The sequence below is a fragment of the Papio anubis genome, chromosome 12 (assembly GCF_008728515.1).
Source record: "Papio anubis isolate 15944 chromosome 12, Panubis1.0, whole genome shotgun sequence".
NCBI lineage: Eukaryota > Metazoa > Chordata > Mammalia > Primates > Cercopithecidae > Papio > Papio anubis.
The window spans coordinates 47,656,964-47,683,857 of record NC_044987.1 but is presented as its reverse complement, the minus strand read 5'-3'; the positions used below and the strand labels follow the sequence as shown (position 1 = coordinate 47,683,857).

Below are 26,894 nucleotides of genomic sequence, written 5' to 3'. Positions count from 1 at the left end.
TAAAGATTTTCTGCTATATTTTCTCCTAGAAATTTTACAGTTTTAGCTCTCACATTTAGGTCTGTGATCCGTTTCAGGTTAGTTTTTGTTTGTTTTGAGATGTGTAAAGTTTAATTTTTGTGTTTAGTGTGAGGTGGCTAGGTTAACTTTATTTTGCATGTGGATATTCAATTGTTTCAGCACAATTTGTTCAAAAGACTCTCTTTTCCCCAATGAATTACCTTAGTAATTCTGATTAAAAGCCAATTTACGTAAATGTAAAAACTTATTTGTGAACTCTCAGTTCTGCTTCATTTATTTATATGACCACACAGTCTTTTTTTGGTATAAATTTAAGGTGTACAAGTGCAGTTTTGTTACATGCATATATTGCATAGTGGTGAAGTATGGGCTTTCAGTGTAATCATTACTCAAATAGTGCACATTATACCCATTAAGTAAATTCTTATGCCTCGCTCCTCTTCCACCCTCCCATCCTTCCAGGTCTCCAGTGAGACTCCACATTCTTTGTTCCTGTGTATGCGTTATTTAGTTCCCAATTATGAGAACATATGGCATTTCACTTTCTGTTTCTGAATTGTTTCACGTAAGGGCCTCCAGTTCTATTTATGTTGCTGCAAAACACATGATTTTATTCCTTTTTTATGGCTGAATAGTATTCCATTGTACATATATATTCATTTTCTTCTCCATTTTCTTTATCCAACCATCGACTGATGGAAACTTAGATTGATTTCACGGCTCTGCTATTGGACCACACAGTCTTGATCATTGTATCTTTATGGAAGGTTCTTGACGTTGAATAGGGCACTTTGTTCTTCTTTATACTTTTTTTTGACTCTTTGAGATCCTTTACATTTCCATATACATTTTAGAATCAGCCTGTAAGTTTCCACCAAAAAAGCCTACAAGGGTTTTGATAGGTATAGTGTTGACTTTATAGATCAATATGAAGAGAATTGCAATTTTGACAATATTGAGTCTTCGAATCCATGAACAAAGAATCTCTCTCAATTTATTTAGACCTTTAATTTCTATCAGCAATGTTTTGTAGTGTTCGGTATACTATACTTGCACTTCTAAAATGTATTCCTAAGTATCTTTTCTTTTTGATGCAGTTGTAAATGAAATTGTTTTCTTAATTTTATTTTTAGATCATTTGCTGCCAGCATATAGAAATACAACTGGTTTTTGTATGTTGACCTTGTGTTTGGTGACCTTTCAAAACTAATTTATTAGTTCCAGTAAACAGAGAGAGAGAGAGAGAGAGAGAGGAGAGAGAGAATGAATGAATGAATGAATGAATATGTATGTGTTCTTTAGCATTTTTTACATGCAGGATTAGGTCCTCTGTGAATCAAGGCAGTATTAACTATGTTTCCAGTCTTGACACCTTTAGCTTCTCTTTCTTGCTTCGTTGCACTGGCTAAACACCCTCCATGTTGACTAGAAGTGGTAAAAACAACATCCTTGCCTTGTTCCAGATCTTAGGGAGAAAGTGTTCATTCTTTTACCATTAAATATTATCTTTGGCTCTTTATAGATGTCCTTTGTTAAGTTGAGGATGTTCTTTTCTATTTCTACTTTGTTTAGAGTTTTTTCATAAACAGGCGTTGATGTTTTTCAAATGCTTTCTTCATATCTGTTGGCATGATTGTATGATTTTTTGTCTTTCATTCTATTAATATTATTGAACAACCATACTGAACAATTTTTGAATGTTAAAACACTATATTTCTGAGGATAAAGCCCACTTGTTTGTTGTATGTAATTTTTAAATTTCATGTTGCTGAATTTGGTTTGCTAATATTTTGTTTAGGATTTTTGCATCTATATTCATGAAGGATATTGGCCTGTACTTTTCTTGGGCTACCTTTATCTGGCTTTGATATGGCAATACGAGTATCATAGAATGATTTGGGAAGTGTTCCCTCCCCTAGTTTCTGAAAGAGTTTCTGAGTAATTGGTGTTATTACTTAAGTATTTGATAAATTCCAGCAAATGAAGCCATCTGGACATGGCTTTTCTTGGGGGAAAGATTTTTTAATTACTAATTTCATTACTTATTATACATATATTGATTTGTGCTCTAATCTTTACTTGCTTTGAATTTTGTTTGCTGTCCCCCACCCCCAGTTTCTTAAGGAGGAAGTTTAAATTATTCACTTGAGACTTTTGTTCTTTCCTTTCTCTCTTTCTTTCTCTTCTGATATAGGAATTTGCATTAGTCAGGGTACTCCAGAGAAACAGAATCAATAGGATCTTTCTCTCTCTCTCTGTTGATTTATTATAAGGAATTGGCTTGGCTCACATGATTATGGAAGCTGTCAAATTCTAAGATCTATAGGGTGAGTCAGCAAGCTGGAGACCTAGGAGAGATGATGGTATAGTTCCTGTCTAAATGCAGGAAAAAGCCAATATCCCAGTTAGAAGGGCATCAGGTAGGAGTAAGTCTCTCTTACTTAAGGGAGGGTCAATCCATTTTTTCTATTCAGGCCTTCAACTAATTGGATGAGGGCAATTAGTGGAGGGCAATCTACTTTACTTAGTTTAATGATTTAAATGTTAATCTCATCCAAAGATACCCTCACAGAAACACCCAGAATAACATTTGATCAAATATCTGGGCACCCTGTGGTGCCGTAAAATTAACCATGACAGCCTGTAAAGCTATAAAGTTTCTTTCTAAATACTGCTTTAGCTATATCTTATTAATTTTCATATGATTTAAAAAATTCAGTTCAACATATATAACTTGGCTTGTGATTTCTTCTTTGATCTGTGGGTTATTTTGAAATGTACTGTTTTCCAGTATTTTGGAATTTCCCATAGTTTTCTGTTTATTGATTTCTAATTTAGTTATTGATTCTGTTACTCTATAGAGCCACTTGCATTTGAATTGTAAGGGTGACTGCTGTTTCCAGGAAGAAAGTTAGAGTGAACTAAAATTTAATCGCTTTTAAAGAGGAAAAAGGGGAAGGGAAGGACTTCCCAGAAGGAGAGACCAAGCATGGATAATATCAGCACAGGCTTGAAAGCACATGTGCTTAGTGCTGGCAAGACGGTCAGTGTGGCTGGAACAAAGGAAGTGTAATTTGTATCTTCTTTCTTTTTGTCTTGTTTAGTATAGCGGAAGTTTGTTTATTTAATCATTTCAAAAAACCTATTTTGCTTTCACTGATTTTCTCTACTATTGCTTTTCTTTTCTACTATATTGATTATAAAGGATATGTAGCAGAGGTACAGAAGAAGTTGTGGGACATGATGTAAAAAGATAGTGTCAAAAATTCCATGGTGTTCAGATTCCAGCTTCGCTCTTCAAACTCTCTTCTGAATAGTTTTTCATTCTCTATGAGCCCAAGGATCGTAGAGGAGGGATGTTTTCTCAGGATATTCTTCATCAGCACCGAGGAAATATCAGCACCAAGGAAGTAGTTCTTGGAAGAATAAGACTTGAGCAAGAGGTGAGTGGTATCTCTGCTAATTACTCCTCTATAAGTCTAATAGTCCATCTGGTCTGTCCTTGAGAGTTGGTCATATAGGACCTATTCATTGCTGGCAGTGGAGATCCTGAGGCTGAGGTGGCAGCAGGAGTAGGGCCCTAAGCATGATTTATTGATTCCTTTATTATACAATGAAATTAGAGGCTGGAAGCTGCCATCTCAACATGTCTTAACATCTTAGTAGTATCTAATTTCAGGGGGCTGCAAGCTCTCTCCCGCCCCCACCCCTATGATATGGGCTCTGCTGAACATGAGAGAGATGAAGGCTAGCACTGAACTTGGTCTAAGAAACACCCAGGATGGACTGATATTACTCACTAAGAAAACTGCTTTGGATTGCTCAACTACTTCAGAGAGTGAAGGATGGAAGCCAGAGTGTGTTCCAGAGCCAGGAAAATGAAATGAAGTCTTCCCTAGAACTCCCTGTGGTGCTCTTCCTCTCACTGCCTCTCTTCCTCCTCACTCCTTGGCAGGCTGACCATCCCCACCCACATTTCTCTGGTTTTCCTTTTAGAAAAAGAATGTCTAAGACTCAGCAACCTAAGGGCAGTGACCTGAATAGTTAGCGAGCTGCCCCTAGCCACTCTTAATTTCACGCACTGCCGAGTCTTGAAGGGCGTGTGTTGCTGACATGGACTAAACTCCCTGATGGGTGGACTGTGCTTTCTGGCTAGTGGCTGTGCTCACATTATTCATCTCCCCATGACTCCCACCCATCTTTTCTTCTTGGGACTCAGTGCAAACACTGCTGTCCCTGAAGCCTTCTCTTACATTTCCATAGGAAGCATCCTCTCCCTTTTCTGACTGCCCTCAGTTTTTATCGGCTCTTCTTTCATGAACTTACCACTTTCTCCCTTATGGCAAAATGAATTGTGTCCAGTTTCCTCCACTAGAGCCAGAGCTCTGTAAAGGCAGGATTCTAGGTGAGATTCTGCATTTCCCGCAAGGCCTGGCCAATAGTTGGTGATTAATGGATGAAGAAATGCTTAGGAAGGAACTCAGAGGAGGGTTCAGAAAAGTGAACTCCCAGGGCCTTCAGAGACAAGGCTTTTATTCACTGTATGCCTTGGCATCTCCTCTCATACCAGAAAGTTTAAAAGAAAAAACACAGCGACAAGGATTCACTTGGGCCATTTTGGAACCCATTTATATTGTGGGTGTTACTCTGGGCTTCATCTAGCCCCATCCCAGGCTCTGAGACTGCATCAGACCGTCTGAACATTCATGGCTTCCTTGGGCCAAGTATAGCTGTCCAGTGTAAAGGAGTCATAGTCTGGAGTGTAGACCAGGGATCTTACAAAAGCCTCCTTGTCCTTAGGCTCCGGGTAGTAGGAAGCCAGGTTGTGTTTGTACGCGTAGTCGAGAACCTAGAGAAAAACACGTTTGGCTAAGGAACCGGATCTAAGGGGAAACCTGCGTAAGGATCCTTGCTTGGGGTCATGAGGGAGGGGAATACACCTTAAGGAACCAGATTTGTTCCTTTCATGAGTATCACTCATGAAACAACTGGATAGGAAGGATTTTAAGCTTTCTTTCTGAACAGGCAGCTTCAACATAGTGGAATAAATACTGAGCCAGGATCAAGAGGCTTCAGCATAAATTCTGCCTGCTTCCAAAGGCCTGTGGGTCCTCAGAGGTGATATTATCCTTGGTGAGCCTCAGTTTCCTCATCTGTAAAATGGGAGTAAAGAGACTTTTCTCTGGAGCAGTGTTGATAAAATTAGACGACAGGCAAATGTGTCCAGAACCTGACTTTTTTTTCCCACTGGAATATGGGTTAAATTGGATGAACAGCCTGGACACTGTTCTCTGGGTATTAGATTTGGCTTCAGGAGAATGTGAATCTAAATATCGCCCAAAGGAAGAAACTGACAGGGTGAAGCTGGACCCTGAGCTGGACTGTTAATCTTGAGGCTTGATTCTGAATTCTGACAACTCGTGAGTAGTGTGTGCTGTTGTACAATGCATTTTCTGAAATTATTTTTAAACTTATAGAAAATGTAAAACATGCACACTAATAGAAATAATAGTATGATAATCCCTCATGTATCTATTATCCAGCTTTAACAGTTATCAATGTTGGGCCAGTCTTTATTGCACCATGTTCTGATTCTTTGAAAACCCATCATCTCTGCACAGTTTTATAGTTTGGAATATTCCATGAAACTGATCACCCCATAGCCAGCCATTCTGAGAAAAAGGGGAAGAAAGAGATTTACCCTGGCCGAGAGAGCACTGGGTATGGAGCTTTTTCACTGTTCTCTGCCAATCTCCAGAATTCTGGGAGAGGAACTACTGGCCCTTTGAAGAAGGAGGAAACTGAGGCTCAGGGAAGTGAAGTGATTGGGCCAATGTTATACCATTGCTGATTGGCAGAGCTGGGACCCCAAAGTCTGAGCTTTTTCCATGATGCTATGCAAGCTGACCTTTCTTATAAATGGGCGCTTATGAGTCATTTCTAAAATATTCCCATATTCTGGTCCATGGACTTTGATGACCTTTCTGCTTGGTGTATTAGGGGAAATCCAGGAGTTTTCCCAGAACTGGCCTGGGTGGGTGTTTGGGGTGGAGCTCAAGCTGCAAACAAGAGTTTGTCACCCAGCCTCTGGGTTACGTGTAGTGCAGCTCAAGAAGATCCAATATCTCCACAGTTTCCATCCCCTTAACCCTCCTAAAGTCACAGACAGAGAAAGTGTTTGAGCCTCACTACCCATATTACAGGGGTAGGATGCCCCTTACTTTGATGGCAATTCTCAAAGACACGTCTCGGATGGTGCTCAGTGGTGGGTACAGTCTCCCCTGGGACAGATGCTGCTCAGAGACTTCCTGGGCAATTTGCTGGGGAGAAGGAGAGAACGGAGAAGAATAAGCTGAGTCTCTGCCTTCCCAAAACAAGCCCAACCCGTTACCCTAGAGACTCACCCCACCCTGCATAGTTAGTCAAACACTGCAGTTCCAACTGTTGGCTCTGTTACCAGGGAAGCTTAATGCTTGGGCTTAAGAGAGGACACAGCCTTTCTGTACTGTAAGACTGGCTGAGGCTTAAAACAACATTAAGTGTCTCTGAATTCCAAAGGAAAATCACTAAAGCCAAGATGAATAAATTTGTGGCCTGCAAAGCAAAGGCTATGAGATCTCCTCTTGGCTGGTCCAGCCTGTTGCATGGGGATCCCTGGGTCCCTCGCTTCCTGGGTCCCAGCCTCCTTCCACGTGCTTGGTACCATCTTGAGTGACGATCTAGCCTATGTTATATCTTTTTGTTCAGTCTCCTGGAGCTCTTCCTTCCAGCCCTGGTCTCAGTCTGAGGAAGGCCTCTCCTCCAGTGAGTGACTGAGCCTCATACCTTATTGGAATAAATGTCCTAAGCACATCATCCTGAGAACAGAGCCTCCCATAGCTTCCCTTCCAGGTTCAGAGCTTGCCTCTGAGGGTTAAGCCTCATCTGCCACAGGCCCTCATCCTCCAGGCTAAGACGCTGGAGTTTGTTCAGCCTTGCAAATCAACCTCTTTAATGTGGTGGCTCTGAATCTACTCCCACCCAGTCTTCTGGTGTTAAATTTAAACTTGGGAAATGCCACTTGTGCTCTCTGAGAACTGTGTGTCTTAGAAGTGACAAGACTGAGAAGTTGGTCTCTCCTCAATGTTTTCAGATATGAGGGAAGTGAGCCTCCCCCTCTACCTCCTTCTCACACTTCCATCTTTCTTTTCCATTCCTTCAGTCAAATGCTCACTGGTCATAGGTCAAACTTGACCTATTTTACAGAGTCGTTACAATGAAATGAGGTGGTGCATGCACATCTCCTTAAAGCCTATATTAATTGAAAATCAAATTCAACTTAAATTATCTTCATTAAAAATACCCTTTTCAGAAATATAACTTGCCAGGCCTTTGAAGACCGTAATGTGAGCTCCTATAGGGGAGGGGCTTTATCTTCCTCACAGTGGGTGATGATAAGTAGATCCAGGAGAGATTCCTGTATAATTGATGGACACTGTTCATGAAATGATGGAGCTGAACTGTCTCACTGTACTGGAGGTAGTGGGACAGATGTGTGGATGTCTCATGGTATTGCACAGGAAGGACTCTAGCAATTGTGTTTCTACTCAACAGGGGACGTTGCTTTCAGGCTGACTTCAAGCAGAAAGTGACTCTTTCCATCCAATGGGGGCTTCACACAGCTCTGCTCACAGCTACAGGACAAGAACACCCACCATAGCAATGAGAAGAAAGACAGAGTACTCAGACAAGATGAAGAGAGAACTGTAACACAAAGTCATAAGTAGTGTGCATGGGGCAGGGGGCAGCTGAAGAGCCTTTAGGAGACATTATTTGCACAGCCTTGGAGAGCCAGGTCTCAAAGACTAGACATAGTAAGAAGGGACCTGGTGCATGAGGTTAGCTCCCTGTGGGACTCACAGAAATGGATCCAGACAGGGCTGTGTGGAAGCCATACACATGTCTCATTGGCTTCAGGCTTTCACCAGTGCCTCAGTGAGGAGGAAATGCAGAAGGATGTTAGAAGTTACAGGAGAGCCTTTGGAGCTTGTTATGTGTAAATATGTTTAATATTTATATATGGCTTTGATTAGCTTAACCTCCCAACAGAGACATTTCTGTGCCTTGCTTTTGTCAGGGCGAGGATAAATGTCAGGTGCCTGGCACTTGGTAACCACCTGGTAATTTCAGCCACTGTAACTGTTATCAATAACCATTAGTGTGAATATAGGTTGTCATTCTTAATTAATTATTTCATGGTTTTCATCATGTCTAGTGAAGAACTCTTTTGTGCGCTTTTCTAGTAAAATACCTGGAACAGGTACATCTCCAACACTCATATCAGTGTTCAAGATCTGGGTCTTCCAAGGAGAAAAAACCAGGTATGACACCCACCCCCTCCCTCACAGAAAACTGTCCTAGTGGGGCTTACTACCGCCAGTTACTCTAGTGATTTGGTTAAGGCCTGTGGCTGGAAGAAGCCATCACCTATCATAGTCCACAAGCCCTCAGTTTTAGGTGGCTTTGATGGCATCTCCTCTGTCTAGGCATCTAGATGGCATTGCTAGGAGGCAGGGGGCAGAATGAGGCACGTCTCCTCCTCTGTTAGTGCCTCTTGCTAATACCCTTCACCACTATTCCTCATTCCCTGTCAAAAGCCCCATGTGTGATTGAAGAGGTCAAGCTTCAGGGTGGCCATGAGAGATGCTTGAGGTTTAAGCACTTTGGGAATCCACTGGCAACGTTGGGGCAGATGGGCAGAAGAGATAAGAGAGATCCAGTATAGGACCCAGTGTTAACCCACAAACCCTACTGCAAGCATTTGAAGGAGCAAGGACAGTGATACCTCTGCTGTCAGGAGGAAGATCTCATCTGGGATGTGCCGGATCCCGCCGGCGATGACTCCCAGTGCCACCCCAGGGAACACGTAAGCATTGTTTCCCTGCCCAGGAATGAAGGTCTTGCCATCTTCCAGAGTCACACTCTTAAAAGGACTTCCACTGGCAAAAATCCCCCGGCCCTGGAGGCAGGAAGAAAACCAGAGATGAACTTGGAGATTGGTTTGGGGTAATAATCGTGGCCCCCTATTCTTATTTTCCAAATGTTGGACCCTTCTTCATCCTCTCCCAAATGCCCAGCACCGTGCTGAGAACATGGCAGGTATTTAAAGCACATTTGTTCATTTGACCAGAAAGCTCAGCCCTCACCTGCTATTTAGCAGCCAAGAAACTGCTGAAAGGTGATGGTGTTCACAGTAACATTTTTGTCACCTCCTGGCAGGGCCAACCCAGGACATGACAGAATGTGGCCTAGAGTGTACAAGTGCCTCAGGTTCTGGGTTCTGGTCAAACCTCTGTGTTATTAAGGGTGAACCTTAAGCAGCATAGCACAAAGAGCTTGGGCTTTGGAGTCAGACCTGGGTTTGACAGCCAGCTCCACTCCTTATTAGTTCTGTGACCTTGGGCATGTTACTTCATCTTTCTGAAACTCAGTTTGCTCATCAGCAATGTACGAATATTTTTCACCCTCATGGGGTTACTCATAGTAATTGTTACTATGTCCTCTCAGCCGGGGGAAGGAAGGACTCCCCGCTGACCTCGGTGACCCGGTAGCACTTCTCAGCCGTGCACTCGGCCTTGCTGGTGGGGTTGCTCAGGGCAAAGATGATAGGGCGCTCGTGGAAGGAGGCCATGTCCCTCAGAATCTGCTCCGTGAAGGCTCCTGCGATGGCAGCAACACCTACAGGGAAAAGGGGGGTAGTGGGGATGCCTACTCTTTAAAAACAACCTATTCCTCTTCTGCCGGTGGTGGTGGGGGAACTAGGAACACCATGAAAGACTTGGTCTTGGGCCCAGCATTTGCCACAAGGACTGAGGGAGCAGAACGGAAAATAATCTTCCTGCTTGAGCTGCCTGAGACCTCCTTTTCATCTCTAAGGGACTACTGGTACACCTCAGGTCCCTGCCAGTTAAGCTGCTCCTGTGAAGGCATTCCTGGGCATTTCCATGGACAGTGAGCTGCTCCTCAGGACACAGGGAGATGCCAGGGTCTGCTTTGGGAGAGGAATGCCCATCTCATTGTGGTTAGAGAGACCAGGCTGGGTGTGGTGGCTCATGCCTGAAATCCTAGCACTTTGGGAGGCCGGGGGGCAGTGGGGCAGGGGCAGTTCACCTGAGGTCAGGAGTTTGAGACCAGCCTGGCCCAAATGGTGAAAACCAGTCTCTACTAAAAATACAAAAATTAGCTGGGCATGGTAGCGGGCACCTATAATGCCAGCTACTTTGGAGGCTGAGGCAGGAGAATCAGTTGAACCTAGGGGGCAGAGGTTGCAGTGACCTGAGATTGCACCATTGTGCTCCAGCCTGGATGAAAGAGCAAAACTCTGTCTCAAAAAAAAAAAGAAAAGAAAAGAAAAGAAAAGAAAAAAAAAGAGAGAGAAAGAGAAAGAGAGAGACCAGCCTTGCACTTTTTTATTGTATTGTATATTTCTGCATCATTGAGCCCTAACTCTGGTGCCTTAGTTCTATGGTTTCTATATAGTAGCCACTCAATAACAGTTTGTGGCATTGAATTGCACTTGGGATAAGGGAAATAGCTGTTTCCATGGGTTACTTAGGCTTCCTGGCTGAGCTTCTGTCTCTCCATCTGCAAGTCAAGAGGGTTAGCTGGGCTGGGCAGTGGGTACCCTCTCTCCTCCTACCTATGATGGCTGTGGGCTTCACCAGCCTCACTACCTCCTCCAGGGAGTTCACTTGAGGATGGTCTTGGGCAAACATCTCCTTTTCATGGTTCAGGTGGCTCCTCCCCTATAGGAAAAGAACACAGAGCAGCTGTGGTCATGATGGCCTGTTAGGCAGGAGTACAGATGCATTTGGAAACTCTGAGAGCATTTCCTGCTGATCCCCATGCTTTGGTCTGAGCTGTCAGATGTTTTGGGGCCCATCTTCTTGACTACATTTCCTGGCAGAACCCATGGTGGGACCTAAGTGTGAGAGTGGGGTATGTGTGTGTGTGTGCACGTTTCTTTAACCCAAACCACATATGGAGAATCCATAAAGAATTTCTTTGAGCTGTTAGGATTCTGGCTTCCTGGGCCAGGAGAGAAAGGCTTTCGGGCAATGCCTGAGTCTCACCGAGACCCTTTGGCCCAAGGCACCCACCACCCAAGCTCAGTTGAGGGATGGGGACCTGTGCCACCCAGGGTCAGGGAGCTTATTTGAATATGCTTATAAAAGCCATTAATTTCTCTGTGAATAATACTAAACTAAGCTCCAGGAAGGTCTTAGAATGACTGGCCATGCCCAAACAGCTCCAGTTCTTCACATTTCTTCAAATGGAAGTGGGTGGGTGACAGGCTGGCATAAGTGCTGGTAAATGGGTTCAGATGCTTCTGATGACTTCTTTGGGTTAGCTGGCCTCATGGGAACCAGTGCAAAGATGTCAGCTTTGAGCTCCTTGGCTAGGGTTGAGCTTGATGGAGTGAGAAGAATGATGTTGAAAGATGGGTAAGAGGGAAGAGTGGCAGTCTCTGGCAGCCTACACCTGTGGCCAGATTATGCTCTGGAAAGACGTGGGAGTGGGAAGAGGAATCTCCAAGGCTAAGTTCCTTCCAGAAGAAATCTGGCCCCATATGGAACAATAAGAAGGTCAGTTATGCTGAGGATCTCTGCCATTCTTGGTCAATGTCCTTATGCACTTCCCCTTTTCCCATCTCTGCCATAATTTTTTGTCTCTCACTGACACTCTATGTTAGTGAAATTCTGGGAATTAAAGCACCGAGTATAGCTCTAACGGAGGGGTCCTTCAGTTGTGTCTCTCAACACATGCTAGCTGGAAGCTGGACTATTTCTCTCTCATTCATTCTTTCATTCATGCCTCACACATTAATTATGCACTTACTATGTGCCAGGCATTGATATCAAGACTGTAGTCTAGTGGGGAAACTGGAAAGGGACAACTTCTGTACAGTGTGGTGAGTACAATGTATGGAGCATAGATGCAGGAAATAAGCTTTTTGGAGGAGGTAACATTTGAGCACTATCAGAAGATAAGGAGGAAACTGGGAAGGGGTTAAGGGTTGAGAGTTGGCATGTGGAAAAACGGAGGAAAGCAATTCAGGCAGAATAACAAGATGTGTAAAGATGTGAAAGACAGAGAGCAGGCTGCTTTTGGAAACTATGATTTAATGTGGCTGGAGGCTAGTGCAAGTCAGGAAGTGGTGGGGGACAAGACTAAAGGGGCACATATCTACACACTTGCACAAACTTTTGGACAGAAACAATTAAGGTTACTTAGGGATGAATCTTCTGCTTTGGAGTTTAGGCCATTGCCCTCGTTTTGCTCTCTATTCTGATTGAGCAGTTTACTTCTTGGGGACCTCTTCCAGTCCAGTTCCTGGAAGCTGTAAGGTGTCAGGAAACCTCCAGGTCTCCAGACTGACAGTACCTTGACAATGAGCCCTTTAGAGTCCACCATCCAGATCTTTCTTGTGGCCTCTGCCTTCGGTACACCTTCTTTCTCTAGGGCCATGACAAGGAGGTGGGCAATGCCCATAGCTGCCTGGAAGGTACCATAGGGTGGATGTTCAGACACAGGGCAAACAGCTGCTGAACATTTTTATCTGATGTCTCACCATAATGACCCCCTCTTCTTTCCCCCACCTCCATGACTCCCAGGAGGCCCAATTAAGTCCTTGTCTTGAGACACCCAATTGTCAGAGCCTAGGCAGCTGCAGTGATCACAATATGTCTGTTCTGCTTCCTCTCTTCAGAACCCCAGAAGGCCTCCCTTTTTTGATATACTTCCATCCATTCTTATTCTCTTCCTGGAGCAACAAAAGAAACCCTTAATGCCACCTACCTCGCCTGCACCTTGGAAAACAAACACGTGATTGGAAAGCTTGTTCTTGGTGATTCGCAGAGCAGCCAGGATCCCTGCCACAGCAACGGAGGCTGTGCCTGAAACAGAGTGGCCTGAGATCAACCTCTGGCCACAGGCCCCCAGCTCCCAAGAGAAGACCCTTGGCAGAGTTCCCCACACCTTGGACCTGTGGAGGAACAGGCAACTTTTCTTAGCCCTTATGCCCTGTAGGCATGCAAGTTTTAGTGCAAATCCATGCTCTTTTTTGCAGATAACTTTTTTTGTTGTTGAAGTTGAGAAACAGCTCCTGGTTTGTTACTTGACCCCATAAGATGGGATCAGATAGCCAGGTGCTGCTACCACCATCATTCATAAAGAAAATGATAAATATAATGGAAGACAAAAAAAAGCACGAGCCTCTCAGAATTATATAAGGGCTAAATGCATAAAAACATTTAAAAAAATGAGAACACAACCTGGCCATGTGACATTAAATGACCATATGGCCTGAGCTGCGTATCTTATCCACCAAGTCATAAGGTTGGGTGTGTCTGGTCACACACCATCATCAAATGGCTTGAGTATGTCTGGAAGGAATAAGTAAGTCGTATGAGTAGGTGGCTCAGATTCATTTGAACCACTGCTACATGACTTTTCCCTGAATCCACATCTAAGGCCTCACTGGGGATTCCTTAAGAGTAGCTGACCAAGGAGAAAAAACTTGGGCTTGGTTTACAAGTTGTTGTGAATAATATGCTGATACCAACTAGAAGTGTAAGGTGGTGGCAGCTTCACAGCCCCAGTAAAAGGTAGCCTTCAAAGTTAATGGTGAAGGACAGTGGACATGACTTCATGTGGTAAATTTAGTTGTATGCTTTCGTCCAAGGGATGGTTAGCACAACATTGATTCATGAGCAGTTGCTAATGGTTTAGCTGGATGGTCAGGGACTTGGAAAGAACAAAATAGTAAGATTGGTGATAAGGAGGTCTGGGGAAAAGGTAGGTGATGGACCTCTTGGGATAGATACAGAGTAAGAGGATATTTGTGCCCCATGTGAGAGTTTATCAAAGGACATGATGAAAACAGTCTTTCAATAATCAGGTGAACAAAATGGCATGGCCTGGGTATGTTAGACAGCATCTTTCTTTAGTCACCCAGGGTTTGCTTAATGGACTTATGCATAAAACAGCCATGGTGGTAAGGATGGAGGCTATGCATGGGCTTCATCTTACCAAGCTGGCCTGTTACTGTTGAATGATTAACCTGTCAAACACAGAGAACAATGCTGAGCTCCTGATGGGCACCGTTCCCTGGGGGGACCATCCACCTGGTGGCAGGATGATTACACTAGACTGCTCCCATCATGGACAGGAAAGAAATCTGTCCTAACTGGAGCAGATATACATTCTGGATATGGATTTCTTTCCTTGTCTATAATGCTTCTGCCAGCACCATCATTTATGGATGTTTGAAATACCTGTTTGTCATCCAGATATATTACAGACAGCAAGGCTTTAATCAAGGAGTTTACTTCACAGTAAAAGATGGGCAGCAATATGCTCATGCCATGAAATTCACTGGTCTTAACTTGTGCTCAGCCACTCAGGAGCAGCAGGCTTAGTAGATCAGTAGAATGGCCTACTGAAGAATTACTTAAGACTTAAGTGGAAGCAACACCTTATGGAGATAATGAGCTTCTCTTTTATGGGATGCAATGCATGATGACTTAGCAAGCAAGACATTGTGTTTTTCTCTCATAGCCAAAATGTATGGGTCTAGAAATTGCGAGGTGGAAATGGGAGTGGCTCTTCTCACCATTTCACCTAATAATCCACATACAGAATTTTTGCTTCCTGTCTCTTTAATTTTGTGCCCTGCTGGATTGGAGGTCTTAGTTGCCAAGAAGGAAATACTTCCATTAGGATTTATGACATGGTTCTATTGAATTGGGAGTTGAAACAGCTCCCTGGCTAGCTGGGGCTCTTCATGCCGCTAAATAAGTGGGCAAAGAAGGGGATTACTTTTCTGGCTGTTGTGATTCATCTTGATAATCAAAGGGACAGTGAGGACAAGGAGGGCTATGTCTGAAGCCTAGGGGAGTCTTCTAGGGGAGTATCTTCATATTTCCATGCTCAATAGCAAATATTAATAAATACTATTGCAACTAAGGAGATTCAGGCCTATGGAGGATTCAGATCCTTCAGAAATGAAGGTTTGGGTCACTCTACTGGGTAAAGAATCCTGGCCACCTGAGGTCCTGTCTGAGGACAAGAAAACATGGAATGGAAGGTTGAAGAAAAAATTTACAAAAGTCATCTTTGACATCATGACTGGTTACAGAAACAAGGAATATAGCAGCCATGCATATTTTTCTTCCTTGATCATAATGTGACTATATATAATGGTATACATGAGCTAATTTCTTCTCCCTTCTCCTCCCTATTATTTTATATAAGTTCTGTTGGAGGTTAATTCCACATGTTAGTCTTTAGATAACAGAGTTTTCAAATGTGACTGAATTTTATGAGCTATTAATTCTGCTTAGAGGTGGATAGCGTGACTATCTTCCAGAGCTGACTAAAATGTCTGTTGGAACATTGTCTATCCCCATGTCGGAGAGAAGGTGAGAATGTCTTCATTTGTTGGAAAACTAGTTAAATGTTGTGAGGCATTTTGTTAGAAGTTTTTTGTTTGTTTGTTTTTTTTTTTTTTTTTTTTAATTTTAGACAGAATCTCACTCTGTCACCAGGCTGAAGTGCAATGGCATGATCTCAGCTCACTGCAACCTCTGCCTCCTGGATTCAAGCAATTCTCCTGCCTCAGCCTTCCAAGTAGCTGGGATTACAGGCAGCCACCAACATGCCAAGCTAATTTTTTGTATTTTTAGTAAAGACAAGGTTTTGGCATGTTGGCCAGGCTGGTCTCAAACTCCTGACCTGAGGTGATCTGCCAGCCTTGACCTCCCAAACTGCTGGGATTACAGGCATCAGCCACCACACCTGGCCAGAGTTGTTTTTGTTATGTAGAAGTACATATGTGCCAGACAGTGTATGTGGATGCTGAATAGCCAGAAGGGTGGACTGTACCAATTATTGGGTAATTGTTTCTCAGCTTCTTTACACTGCTTTGTCTGCAAACCACTTTTCAGCTTTGCCAACTTGCTCTATGCTGGGCTCTGCCAATAGTAGGTGCTAGAGGGAGACAAAGGCTAGATGAGGGGGATAATGTGTTCCCCCCTCCCCCAGCATCATCCGTCTTGTTAGGATTGCAAGGTAAAATGTAGGACACTTTGTAAAATTTGATTTTTAGATAAACAACAAGTTTTTTTTAGTATAAGTATGTCCTATGCAATATGAGCATAAATACACTAAAAATTAATTGTTTCTATCACCGAAATTTAACTGAGTGTTCTGCATTTGGTTTTGCTAAATCTGCCAGCCCCACAGCCTTAGTTCTTCAACTCCCCGGCAGCAGTTTGTTCTTGAAGCAGAAGTTGAACGCAGTTTGCAGTTTGGCCATCACTGAGAGAACTAGCCTCATAGCTGCCACTAAGTGGCACCAATGCCACTAACTGCCACCTCCTCTTTCCTTTGTTCCCTTAGCCTCAGGAGTCGTAGCAGGTCCTTAGTGTTTCTTTTTTGGCTTTTGAATTCTTTAATAGACAATTAACATTTTTAAAAATATTAAGTGTTCTCTGTTAAAGCAAGTGGTATAGACTGATACAGAGAGTTCACAATAAAGTAATCACAATCAGCAACGCTAAGCCCCCACGATGGTGAAACCAAACCAAAACAAAACAAAAGGAAATTAAAGTAGGACTATTTATGGCTTATTACATTTGGATAATTAAAAAAAAAGTTGTCATCTATGACTGGTGAGGGAGGAATGAAAAGTAAAATGTCCCAATATCCTTTGTGTTTTGAAGTGCTACAATCTTTTGTGGAGAACTGTTTCCCCATCTAGAGCAAAGGCATAAAATATATTTGCCCTTTGACCTTATACTTCTACTTTTGGGAATCTATATATGGAAAAATCCAAAATGTATATACTAGGATATTTATGACAGTGTTATTTTTAATACAGAATGGCTGGAAATAACCTACACATCTAACAAAGGAGTAATGATTAAGTAAAGTAGCCAGGGTAGACACAGTAGACTGTTTTATAGCTATTAAAAATGATCATCATGAATATTATGCAGCAACATGGAAAATGCTATGAAGCTAGTCACTAACATCAGATATTGTTCCAAGTACTTGATATGTCTTAACATGAAGACAGTTATTTATTTAATCCTCATTGTTGCCATCTTCATTTTACAGATTGGGAAAATAAGGTATGGTTTGCTGAACTGTACAAGATCATATAAGAGAGCCAGGATGTGAATCCAGGGACTCAAGCTCTAGGACCTGTGTGCTTAAGCACTAACCTATGTTCCATTGAGTTGGCTGGAAGGAAGAGAACATTAAATGGTATGCATGTGATGATTCTAATTGTAATGTATCACACACATAGAATCCAGAAGGAACTTACAAAATACTAATGGTTGCAGGGTGGGAGTATGAGTGAATTTTCTATATTCTCTGTTTCCAGTTTTCTAGGTGGCTTATTTTTTGCTAGCTCTGGGGTGGGCCTTCTCCTAGATTTATACTTGGCTCAGTGGCTGAGATGGGGGTACAGCAAACAGTTGGTGGCCAATAAGTGCACATTCATCATTGTGGACATCAGAAGGTGGGACTCTATGCAGGATCATACTTGTCAGAAGATGGGGAGCAGGCACCCCTGTCTTCACACAGCTGTTACCTAGAGGGAGTGTTGAACTGTTGGCAGTGTCACAGGGACAGGGCTGAGGATACTGGGACTTCCTAACATCCTTCCCATGGTCCCCAAAGTATGCATTGTGCACCTTCTGAGGGCCTAGAAAGTGACAGGCACCATGCCAGGCACTGTGGAAGACGGAGATGAATCAGACATGATCCCTGCCATCAGGGAACTCCCAGTTTATGAAAATTTGGGCACAAAACAGTAGAACACAGTGGGTAGTCTGGGTAGTCAGAGATCACTGGAAATTGTTACATTCATTTATTTTTTGAGCATTAGTTATGAACCAGGCTCAGGTACTGAGGATACCATAGTAACAAAATAGACCAAGCTCATTTCTGTTTGTAAGGAAAGAAATTACTAAATGATTGCAAGTGTGATGGCTATTATAAAACAGTTGTTCATTACACACTTTTTGTTAGTTTATGTCCAGAAAAGTAACTTATCAGTATCAACTTACCTCTGCAGTGCCTCCCCGTGTACTCCATGTACCAGTAGCATTATTCCTTGTTGCCTAAACATACCATGCATGTTTATGCTTATGTACATTTCCCTGCTATTCTCCCTATCTAGAAGACCCTTTTGCAGTTCATTATTCCTTAAGACTCAGCCCAAATGATCAGCAAGACATTCCTTGCTACCCCAGGCATCCTTAACCACCCCTCCTTTTCCCATATCTACTTTTTCATCTAACCTGAATGTAACCTGAATGAAGCTGGGCTGTATCATGGTGAGGCTCAGGACTGTACTGCATTCACAAGAAACACCAAGCTGACATCCAAGAAAGTATCAACAAGCAATTTAAATAAGTATTTAAATCACTTAAAGAGAGGGTGAGGAGAAATGAATTGTATTACCCTCTCCTGAAATCTCCACATCCCCTTTGTCCTTAATTTTCTCCAAAGTTCATTTATTATGTCGAACTCCCCATTTTCTCTGCCTCCCTGCAAATAACTCCATACTTCTTACTCTCTGCCCATAAAACCCTCTTTCATTTCAGTTCTACGGAGTCAGAATTTGTATTCGAAAAGATCTCCAGATGATTTGTATGCCATTCAAGTTTGAGATGCACTGAACTAGATGGCCTCTCTAGGTGAGGTACTAGTTTCCTGCCATTGGCTAGAGGGAGTTTTCTGCGCTTCGGAGTCTGTTTCAGGACAGCCTTTTGCCTCCCTGAAAGGAGGTGTTGCACAAAGCATATGCCACCAGATGGCGCCAAAGGCATTCCATCAGAGATGATCCCCCAGACACTATACTCTGGATGGGTCTTTTTCTTTTTGGATGTCAACTGTCTTCTGGGGTTATTTGCAGGTTGAATAACTGGGGTTACTCACAGAAATTCAGTGCTGGATGGGGATTGGAGATAATGGCATTTAACAGCTGTACAAATGAGGAAACTGACAGAGAAAGGTGGCTTGGCCCTGTCAGTCACCCAAAGCAGGGAGACCTAGGGGTTTCCTTCCTAGGTTTGCTTCCATCCCTTCCCGATCTCTGCTGCTCGGACAGCCCTTCCTGACTATAGTTGAAGGCAGCAGGAGAGGTGTTATGGGGTTTCTCTGGGGAAGGACGGAGCAGGGTGTTAGCAGAGGCAGAGGGAAGTGAACTTAGGCAGTAGATGTCAACATTCAGCTGTACCTCTGGAAGGGGAGGGGAACTCCAAACAATGGGAAATCTGATGGGAAACAGTCACACATTACAATAAAAGGATGCAAGGTCAGCTGCCATTTATTGATCACTCTTACTGTGGCCTTGGCTCTGTGCGGTGTGCTTACCAGCACAGCATTGGCTCAATTAATCTTCCCAACAACTCCATGAAGTAGGGACTACTGTGCTCCTATTTTTTGCCCTTAAAAGTGGAGAGTGAGGCTCAAAGGAAAGAGAACTAATCAGGACAGAACTTCTGAATCCTATCACCACCAAGTCTTCAGACCCACTGCCTCCATGTCCACGTACTTGCCTTTCCCCATTACCATCGATGCCTCCCTGCTCCTAGCTAAAGCACCACTTGTCTACTGGATCCCATCATTCTTGCCTACTTTTCCTGTTATTCCCACTCCTATTGCCTGCATATTCAATTCTGCCCTCTCTACTGTATCATTCTCATCAGCATACAAATACACTGTAAAACTTCCATCTTTAAAAAGCTCTCCCTTGGCCCTATGTGTCCCACCCTATTTCTCACTCTCCTTTATAGCCAAACTCTTCTAAAGAGCGGAATATATTAACTACATCTAGTTCCTTCCTCCTTGGTCCCCATGAAACCCAGTCCAATCAAATGACTGACCCACCTCTTGTCAGGGTCCCCAAGTACCTCCAGGTGACCAAATTCAGTAATCAATTCTCAGCCTTCTTCTTTCTTGATCTCTTAGCAGCATTTGGTACTGTTGCCCATTCTTTCCTTTGGGAAACTATTTCTGCACTTGGCTTCTGGAACCCCACGCTCATTGGGTACTTCACTGGCTAATTCTCCCTGCTCTCCTCCCTGGCATCCTGCTCTGAGGCCATCCTCTGAGGTAGCAAGCTGTTCTAACTACAGGCTAGAACTCAAGAGGAGAAACAGTGGTTCTTAAGCTCCAAATTACAAAGTTTGGCAAATAAAGTTATCTGCATTTTTGGGGTGCTCTTGGGCTGTGCACTAGGGATTTAAAACTGGAGAGAAAGCTACTTAGCTGTTTCAAGGTAAGCACTTTGAGAAGCCCATGGGTCCAGGGATATGCTGGAACATGGCTTGTGCCCATAAATGCCATGGGCAGCTGAAAGTGTGACTGGTTGTTCCTATTCATGATGAAAGAAAAAGTTTTCTTTTCAGAGGGAGCTTTCTATAATTACATTTCCTGCCAACTGAGTACTTGAGGTTGTAGGTTCAGGAAATAGCACAAAAGGACATGCTGAAAATGTAGTTTCTGCTTTTAATAGTCAGATTTGACAACGTTAAAGGAGTTTCCATGCTGAACAACAGATTATTGGAGGAAAGAATTTACTCTTTATCAGATAAGGGAAGACTTCTGACCCAGGCAGCAAGAAGGATAGAGTTAGGCTCTGTCAGGGTCTGGCCACGGTGGCTTTGGAGGTCTGGGTTCCTATTGGGACAGAACAACCTCTGCTATGAGGCCACACCTGCTTCCACGATCCATAAGAATTACATTTCTACGGTAGCTACTGCCATTCATTTATTCATTAGTATGTGCTGAGTGTTTGTTCTGGGCCTTCTCTGGACTAGGCTTTGAATAAATAAAGACAAATAAAAGTCTTGTTCTCAAATAAAACTCTCAAGGAGTTGCCAGCACAAGTGTTCCAAAAATTCAGGTTCCCCTTTATTGGACACCAAGCAAAGGCCTTCTAGACTACTTCTCTGCAATTTCTGTGTCATAAGGGAATTTTCTGGAGCTCCTGGACTCTCTAGAGGGCAGTTCCCTGGCCCATGGAGAAGGTAGGGTTAGGCGTATTTTGCCACAATTTGGAAGGAACCCGAAGGAATAATGATCATCTTCTTGACTTCTCTGAAGTTTTGACTGTTGCAGCAGCTAACAGGGGAGGTCTCGGAGGAGCCAGATACACGAGATCCACATGAACTTCAGGACTAGGGACAGCCCTGGAAGTGAAGAACAGCCTCAGAACACAGGACTTAGTGAAAAGGAAGGCTTTGGGAACAGGGGAGAGAAAAGGTTAAAGAGACCAGGAGAAGTTTCACTGCAGGAGGAGAGATCAAGGAAAGGCCTAGAACTGCTACTCAGTGTGTGTAATGGTGGTGGTGGGTGACAGAGAGGGCAGGTGACCCCCGACAGCTGGAAATAATCCCTGGCATCTTGTAAACAAGACAAACGAGCTGCACGAAGTCTTCAGAGATGAGCCATTCCTGCCTGTCTACCTCTTCCTTATTGTGGCATCTGAAGCCTATGCAAAGTCCCCCACACCTTCCCGCTCCAACAAGGTCATCATCTTCCAGGGATGTATTTTGCATTTCTTGGCTGAGAGCCCCACCCCTCTCCCTGGGGAACTTTGAAGCATTCTGTAAAGTGGGTGACCACCATCCAGTGTCACTCCTAGATCCTGGGGAAGAGTGGGATCATTTAGAGTCTGTGGCTTAGCCCTGGGTGCATTATCCTGGGGAAAGTGAAATGAGCCTTTAGGGACAAACAGAAAGTAGTGAAGAACAGAAAGAGAATTCTAGGCAGAGGGACCAGCACATTCAAAATCATGGAGTTGGCAGAAAACTCACAGAAGAGTGACTAATACAATGGGCTGGAATAATAGGGTATATGGGGAAAAGGGGAGAAAAGTGAGGTGGCCTCTCTTCTCCCCAGAGTTCCCCAGTCCTGTGCTCACATGTGGCCCTCTCCTCACCTCCACCAAATTCTCTGCCTTAAGTCTCCTCTTTCCTTCTTCCCTCCCATACCTATGTGTCAGGAGCCTATTAGGCATCAGAGATTTTAGTAATAGGTACCATGAACTGAGTACTGCTACGTGCCTGTCCCTATCTGTACATCACTGCAATCCTTACAACAATTCAGTGCCGTAAATGGGTGCTGGAAATACTTATCAAGGAATTGGCATATACTACAACCAACCATAATAGATACTGGCCTTATAAAAGCACCCTGACCATTCTGGTGGTACTAGCTGATGAGCAGTTATGGCTGTTAAAACTGTTAAGTCCATTTTACAGATAAGGAAAGGAAGGCACTGAGAATTTCAGCCACTTGGCCAAAGCCACAAAACAGGAAAATGGGGATTCAGACCTAGGCTTGTCTTGGTGCAATGCCTGATTGTTAAGCATTGGGCTCACAGAGGGTGCTACTAGCCTAACATAACACACAGGAACCTTGATGTGCTGTCTGGCCTGGAGATTTAGCAGGATTGGTGGGCAAGGCAGGTCCAGTGAAGGCTGGCCAGGTGGAGGATGCTGCAGAGCTGAAGAGCCAGTGGGGCTTTCCTGGCTCCAGCCATGCTGTGTGGTCAGCTTGCACGTGGAGGCCAGAGACCCACAGAAACTGGGCCAGCAGCACCCTGGACCTGGCCCTTTGTGTGGCTCTTCCTCCTTCCCCTGTCCCCAGCGTGACCATTCCCACTTCCTTTCCCCTTCTAGGCCTTTCTTTCCTCCCTAAGAGCAGAGATGCTTCTCTGGTCCCAGCTGAAACAACAAAAGTCACCTGAGCCTCCGCCTTTTCCAAAATTCCTGACAGGCTGCCAGCAACAAGTCAGTGCATTGGCGGCTCTGATCACCAAGGACCAGCCTGGGCCTGGGCCGAGGCTTTATGTGGGTCTGAGCTGGGGCAGGAGGCAAAGATGATCAGAAGCCCTGGCGATCTCTCTTTCCTTCAAGTACTGGGGCTCCAGAGGCCCAGCCCTGTGGGGTCAGTGATTCTGAGCACATGGTACAGTGGGACTGGTTGGGAGACAGTCAAATAATGTGCCCTGGGCTCCTGATCTGCACCAGGCATGGCCCTGCCCTCTGGGAGGTCAGTAGAGTGGAGCTTTCGAGGATTTAATTCTATCTATCCACTGAGGATGTAAGGCTAGGCTGGTGTCAGAGTAGGTAGCATGACCCTAGTCTCATTTTCATGTGGGTCGCTCGGTTCCAGCCCCCTCCATGTGTGGTTCCCAAGAAGATTCTGAGAATCTGTCTCCAGCTCCTACGTGTGGTGTGATTTGGTTTCTGTTTATGACTGTGATTCTGCATTGCTTCCTCCTCCCTCCCACACTCCCTCTCGCCCCTTCACTCCCAACTTTCTGTGGTTCTGTGCATGGAGGTGCTCCTCTCCCATTATGAGCATGGCTTGTAGTCTTAAGTGGCATTGCTCCTTACTCTGTATTTGGAGATACAGGGGGACAATTCCAGCATGGGCTGTATCTTCCGTGTTGGCTCATTAGTACTGGAATTCCTTACTAGTCTTCTCATTGTCCATTTAACAATGAGAACACACATCACAGGCTTCTGGTCTGGACTCATCCCTAACCAGCTTGGGACCGTGGGTCTCATCTTCAGGTCTGCATTCTGTAGGAGTTAGAGGAAGGAATGGGAACGATAGGGAGGACAGGATGAGAGCAGCAGGATGCCAGGGAGCAGCAACACCCGCACTGTTCCAGCAGGGTCTGGAATTTCATCCTTAACGAGAAGATACCCTCCACCACCTTACACGTGCAGGAGCAACAGGCAGCCTGATGCCATGGAGAGAGTGAGAATTCCAAGTCAGACATAATGGGGTTCCAGTTCCAGCTTTGTGTCTGTCTGTGTGGCCGTGAGCAACCTTTAACCCCCAGGCTTCAGTTTCCTCATTAGTGACATGGGACAGCTGTGTTTGTCCCCCAGTGAGGGAGGGGGAGATGTTGCCAGGCACTTGTAAGATAGTGAGGATGAAGAGCACTTTCAACCTAAAGTTCTATGTGCATACAAAATGTTACTTGGTACAGTTTGGGTCCCCTGGACGCAGATTCTGAGATATACTGGAGTGTTCAGGATGTTTTTAGGAATTGCCCTTGTGGGAAGGAAGGGAAGGAAGCAGAATGGGTTGAGGGGAAGCTGAGCTGTGATGCAGGCCCCAAAGCCTCAGTCAACTCCATGGGGAGCTTGAGTTGTCCTGCACTGGGCTAAAATAGTTAAGCCTTTATATTCCCTCATCACTGGTGAGGCCAGCTCCTGGTGGGGTGGCGAGGTGGCTCTCTCTCTCTGAGGCTCTGCAGATTGTGCTGACAGCCTGCTGTCAGTTGGGCAACAAGTCTTTCCTTGAAGGAGGATCTGGGTGGTGCATGCCCATGCCCACCTCTTTATGGTTGTTAATGATATGGTCACACCTAAACATCAGGCTGAGCTGATCAAAGGCTGGTTCTTATAGGGCTCCTGCCATTCCAGCACTATTTGCCAGCTGTCCTCATGAGTTCCAGATTGAGGGCTTTAGTCTTGAATTTCTGACAAAAGAATGGTAAATCCCTCTTCTCTTTGCTCTGGGACCCAGAAAACTATCCCACTTGGTTTTGCCTGGGAGCAAAATTGACTGTAGAGGCAAGACGCAAAAACCAATGAATGTAAACAAATGAATTGATTTAATTAAAAACAAACAGCTCCCTGTGTCTGCATGTGGGGTTACACATGTGATTATGTATGAGCACGTGCAGAGGTGCATTTATGTGTGAGCACAATCAGTCCTTGAACAACATGGGGTTGAGCTGCGTGAGTCCACTTATATGCAGATTTTTTCAATACATATATTTTAAAAAATTTTGGAGGTTTCTAACAATTTGAAAAAACTCACAGATGAACTGTGTAGCCTAGAAATATCAAAAAAATTAAGAAGTATGTCATGCACACATAAAATAGCGGTAGATACTAGTCTATTTATGTGTTAATCCACTATTTTTATGTTATTAGTAAGGCTTCTGGTCAACAGTAGGCTCTTAGTAGCTAAGTTTCTGGAGAGGCAAAAGTTATGCATATTTTTGACTGTGTGGAGTGTTGGCACCTGTAACCATCACCTTGTTCAAGGGTCAGCTGTACATGAATGATGACCTGGACAACAGAGAGGCTGCAGGGGCAGGCATCCAGTGTAGACACACCCACATGAACAGGTGAGTGTGCTTATGAGGATGTCAGTTTGTGTGTGTAGACATCATTCGTATATTCTTTAAACATTTATTAGGTGTCTATCATGTAGCAAGCGCAGCGCTGGGAGTTGGGGAACAAGAATGGATAAGGCAATTGTTCCTGCCTCCAGAAGCTTATTATCTTCTGGGAAGGCAGACAATGCATTACAGGCTTTTGGGGTGCAATGAGGTAAGAGAACTGACAGAGGGGAACACCTGAGGGACACCCAAATCAGACTGATGGGCCTTCCCTGGGCAGGAGACCCTGGAGCTGAGTCTTTAAGGGTGAGTAGGAGTTACTCAGGTAAAGATGATGGGAAAGGGCGAGCAGGGCTTTCAAACACAGAAAGAAATGGCAGGTAAGGAGGTAAGAGGAGTAAAATAAAAGGAAGGGCAGAGAGCAGAGGAGAGATCCCGAAGTCTTATATTTTCATTGAAGGGGTGCGAACTTTCTCATGAAGAGAGGGTGGCATGGTGACTGATACTTTCATCTCCGAGGCACATTCTGGCAGCAGTGCAGGGGCGGATGGGGGCTGGGGGGCTGCAGGGCCTGGCTGTGTTCCTGTGCCTGTGTTTAGGAGGATGTATACACATGTGGCTGTCTGTGTGTCTATACAGCTGGAGGCTGTGCACCAGGTGTGCCGCCTGCATGGACTTGTTTTCCACTTCCACCCTCTGGCCTTGGCAGCCCGGTGGGCTCAGGGGACTGGCTGTCCTTCTGCTGATTCATGGGTGAATTCATGCTGGGGAGCCGGTCAGGGTCTAGCAGGCAGGTGCTTCCTCAGGGCCACAGGCACACTCCCACCTGCTGGTCTGACACTGAGGTAAATGAGGGCAGTGAGAAAATGCTTCCCTCTACCAGCGCATCTTCCTGGACTGCACAGTCCCATCTGTGCTGTGTCCTGGCTTATGTGGGTGAGGCTGGCCTAGCTCAGCCAATGCCTGTCCCAGGTCTATACAGCAGGGTAAAGGAGAGACAGAATGGAGACAGGCTGGCAGGGAGTGCCATGTCCCAGCTTTCTCCTTTTGTGTCTCCCCTCTCTCTGGATACCCACTCTTCAGGCACTGAAGTCATATATTTTAAACTCAATTTTCTAATAGTGTGTTCTAACTGTACTATCTTGCCTCTTGAAAATTTATGACAAATACAAAAAATCATCTATCACATTTCTTATACTTTGTAATATGGACCATAATGGGGAGAAAAAGGCAACTTAGTTTGTAATATAAGACCTGGGAATGGCATGGTGAATGGTTATAGACTGCAATTTAGAGTCTGAATGCCTGGGCTCAAATCTCAACTCTATGCTTAATGGCTATAAAAGTTACTTACTCTTTTTCTGTTTCAGTGTCTTCATTCATAAGACAGAGATGCTAATGTCTCATCGGTTTAAAAGTGTAGAGTGCTTAGAACAGAGCCCGATATACAATAACCATTCAGCGATTAATCTTAGCTATTATTACCTGAGTTTGAGTTCTCTGAGATCTATCCCTGACTCACTTGAAGAAAAGTTATGACCTCTTCAGGCCTCTGGAGAAGTCATCTGTAAAATGAGAAGTTGGCCAACCTTTAACAATCCAGGGCCAATACCTGTGTCTTGCCAACTTATTTCCACCTGACATGGATCTTTGGTTT

General features: G+C 44.3%; 1 protein-coding gene and 1 long non-coding RNA gene across 8 annotated transcripts in view; one reads left to right on the top strand and one right to left on the bottom strand.

The window, feature by feature from the left end:
* Positions 1 to 4,537: 4,537 nt before the first annotated feature.
* ME3 (malic enzyme 3) overlaps positions 4,538 to 26,894 on the bottom strand; it is a 218,207-nt gene continuing 195,850 nt past the window's right edge. For all 7 annotated transcript variants that reach the window (XM_009187077.3, XM_017948825.3, XM_017948823.3 and 4 more), the window contains 7 exons: positions 12,859 to 12,956; positions 12,445 to 12,558; positions 10,700 to 10,805; positions 9,596 to 9,738; positions 8,846 to 9,019; positions 6,243 to 6,341; positions 4,538 to 4,870 (listed from right to left, as the gene is read on the bottom strand). In XM_009187077.3, coding sequence (XP_009185341.2) covers positions 4,709 to 4,870; positions 6,243 to 6,341; positions 8,846 to 9,019; positions 9,596 to 9,738; positions 10,700 to 10,805; positions 12,445 to 12,558; positions 12,859 to 12,956 — 896 coding nt within the window. In that variant the 3' untranslated portion in view covers positions 4,538 to 4,708. The remainder of the gene's footprint in view (positions 4,871 to 6,242; positions 6,342 to 8,845; positions 9,020 to 9,595; positions 9,739 to 10,699; positions 10,806 to 12,444; positions 12,559 to 12,858; positions 12,957 to 26,894) is intronic.
* On the top strand, positions 8,150 to 25,123 carry LOC103877791. The gene is made up of 4 exons (XR_004177425.1): positions 8,150 to 8,381; positions 17,182 to 17,331; positions 18,681 to 18,773; positions 25,047 to 25,123. It is a non-coding gene; the product is annotated as an uncharacterized LOC103877791 (long non-coding RNA).